Genomic DNA, 3,241 nt, shown 5'->3' on the forward strand with positions numbered 1-3,241 from the left:
AAACAATTTTTACCATTGAAGAGACACCGATTTGGTATGAAGATATTTGAATTAGCGGACTGCGAAACAGGATTTCTCTTAGATTTTATAGTATATACTGGCTCAGACACTGATTATGAGAAATTTGATTTAGGCGTTTCTGGTGATATTGTTGCACATTTTATGCAATCTTATTGTAACGAAGGGCGTGTGTTATACATTGATAATTGGTATACATCTCTACAACTGTCAGACTACTTACATGACAGAAATATTGGTCTTTGTAGAACTGTAAAAAAAAAATCGTAAAAGAATGCCAACTCTCAGTTCAAAGCTAGATCGTGGTGAAACAGAAGTTGCCCACACCGATTCTTGGATGGTAATCAAATGGATGGATAAAAAAGAAGTTTATGTATTGACAAGTATTCACGAACACCAGTTTTGTAAAATTGGTAGGAAAAACTACAAAACCAATGAAGATATTATAAAACCCATTTGTATCGTGGATTATAACAAAAATATGGGTAAAATCGATGATATCGACAGACAATTATCTTTGACAGAATCTATTAGAAAATGTATGAAATGGTATAGAAAATTGTTTNTTCATTTAATTGATTTGATGTTGATAAATGCTCACAATTTATTCAAGATGCTCACTAAAAATGCGATTTTGTTTTCTGATTTTCGATTGAGCGTCGTAAGAGATATTTTGCAAGTAAATTCTCAAGAAGTTTCATCATTTACATCGCCTGATCTTAGACTGAATGGACAACATTTCCCCAGAAAAATTCAAGCTTCAAATGATGGTAAAACGCTATCACGTCAATGTGTTCTATGCACTATACACAAAAAGAGAAGTCGATCATCATATGAGTGTAAAAAATGTTGTAAAACATTATGCATTGAACCTTGCTTTGAAATTTATCACACTAAACGATTGTCGTAATTTATAAAATTAAAAAAAACAATAAAATAATTTTAAAAAAATCAGAAAATAAACAAAAAAACAAAAACAAAAATAAAAAAACAAAAATAAAAAAATAAAAAAACAAAAACAAAAAAAATTAAAATAAAAAAAAGAAACAATTCTGCCACAGACGGTCCCAAGCTCGTGTTTAAAAGAAGAGGGTGTTTCGAAATCATACGTGATGAAAGGGGTAGTTTTTGTAATATTATAGGGGTTATGTCCAAGTGTATTGTGTTTTTGACATTGGAATTTGATTCTACATTGAAAAATACATTGGAAACATATATCTGCACTTCCAACTAAAAAAAAATTAAAATTGCGTAATAGAAAGAGTAGTTTTTGTAATTTTATAGGGGTTGTTTTCAGGTTTATTGTATTTTTGACATCAGATTTGGATTCTACGTCGAAAAATACATCGGAAACGCATATTTATACTTCCAAATTGATGTGAAAGAAATTTTATATGCGGGCCGATCCCTTCCGGATCGGAAAGCCAATATATTGGCGCTACCCATGATCGACACTTAGTGTATAGTCAATCCATGATATAAAATACCTTTTTTACCACTTTACTAAGACGGATATGCCTTCTCAAATCCCGGCCCTCTAAAGGTTAAATTCTCCGGAACGGAAGCGAGTAAACCATCTTTTGCATGTGTCTGCGCTTAAGACCGAGGCACCATACATGGCGCATATTGAGCGCTTAGCGTCCGCCGCTTTATATCCTTTACGGAATAAAAACAGAAAAATATGGCGAAAATGCAATTTTTGATCTTCTATTTTAGTTGTATGCCGTACACGCAAAACACGTCTGACCAAAACAAACACTTCTGCCAAATGTCAAGCGTAGTGTGACTTGTCAAAATATGTGCGGCAGACTGACACGCGATAATTATTTTCTGACACTAGTGTCATCTATTAAAAAATCCGCAGAATTTTTCCACCGACCCAATATTTATTTTTACCGTATTTTTTAAATCGCAGTTTTTATGCAAAAAAATGCACTTTTATAACGTGCAATAAATAAAAAAAAAACGTTATTTACATTTAGAATAAACAACTTACTTACATTTAGATTATATTGTAGAATTTTGAGAAGAAAAAGAAGTATATCGAGACTCGAACCAGCAGCGTCGACATTACTAACCTCGTACGCTACCGCTACGCTACGCGCTCTTCGATTAAACGATCTATTTAATATCCTTATAAGGTAACTTAAAATTTTCAAATTCGATTTTCTCGCGAATGCTTGAGTAGTGCGTCTTATTACTTTACTCTGTAATACTCCACATAATCATCTATCAATCTTATGAATTTCGTTCAAATCGATTGGTACAACGTCGTAGTCTCCCTTTGTAAGCCGACGTGTGTAGGTAGATCTAGTAAATCGAAACAGAAAAGTTATTTACCATTTTGCAAAATTTGTAATAGTTAGTGAGATATAAATTAATAAATGTGAGCCAATGAACGCGGAGGGGGCAATGATCGGACTCTGTAGGCGTGAACGATTATCAGATGTAAAGAAAAATGGCTTCTCTCATGTAATATGGAAAGAACATTGCGGTAGTGGGGGGTATGAATTTTGTAATCGGAAGTTACGTCATGGATGATCGCCTATAACGCGCTTTTTGTCGTAAGTAACGCTGTAGTGAATATCATCAAAACTTTTTCTATACTTTTTCTTAATTCATGGTTGCGTTGTATCTTTATCATTTATTAAATGTAAAACAAAACCATGACGCAATATTGCAGATAGTTCTCATGTCAACGCAACTCATGTCTTGACAGTCTTGATCAAGCCGTCGCATATCTTTTGATCATTTTTGACATCACTAGTAACATAATGATTAGTTGCACGGCATGCTATATAACAAAGTNTAAAAATTGTGGGATTACTTTTTATTCGTAAGTAATACCACTGATAAATAATGAATTATACTTCATGAATTTATATTACTTATTATTATTATTTTGTAATATCTTTTAGTTTTTCAAAAAATGCAGAAAAATGTGAAGTATGGATTAGTTCCAGTTTCCCTTTTCTTAAGAAAAAAACTGGAAACCACAAAAAAGCTATGTGTTATGTTTAAGACACTTCTCCGAAGACTGTTGTGATAAAACATCAATTAATATAACACGCCTGAAACCAGATGAATGGTTCAACTAACTCTTTATATTATACANGGTGTCTCATTATTAGTGTAAAATCTCTCGTAGAAAGAGTAAAACTGAGTCAAAAAGTCCCATACCAATTTGCGAGATTCGTAATAGTTACAGAAGTCTTAATTAACA

At 32.6% G+C, this 3,241-nt stretch overlaps 1 protein-coding gene across 1 annotated transcript; it reads left to right on the top strand.

Annotated features, from left to right (window-relative positions):
• Positions 1–292: 292 nt before the first annotated feature.
• Positions 293–788, top strand: LOC109863334 (piggyBac transposable element-derived protein 4-like; the record flags this gene model as incomplete). The annotated part of the gene is made up of 1 exon (XM_020443584.1): positions 293–788. A coding segment is annotated over exon 1 (496 nt), but the record flags the coding sequence as incomplete, so codon positions are not given.
• Between the last annotated feature and the right edge of the window lie 2,453 nt (positions 789–3,241).

Source organism: Pseudomyrmex gracilis, unplaced genomic scaffold, assembly GCF_002006095.1.
Source record: "Pseudomyrmex gracilis isolate BER0280 unplaced genomic scaffold, ASM200609v1 scaffold_4240, whole genome shotgun sequence".
Lineage (NCBI taxonomy): Eukaryota > Metazoa > Arthropoda > Insecta > Hymenoptera > Formicidae > Pseudomyrmex > Pseudomyrmex gracilis.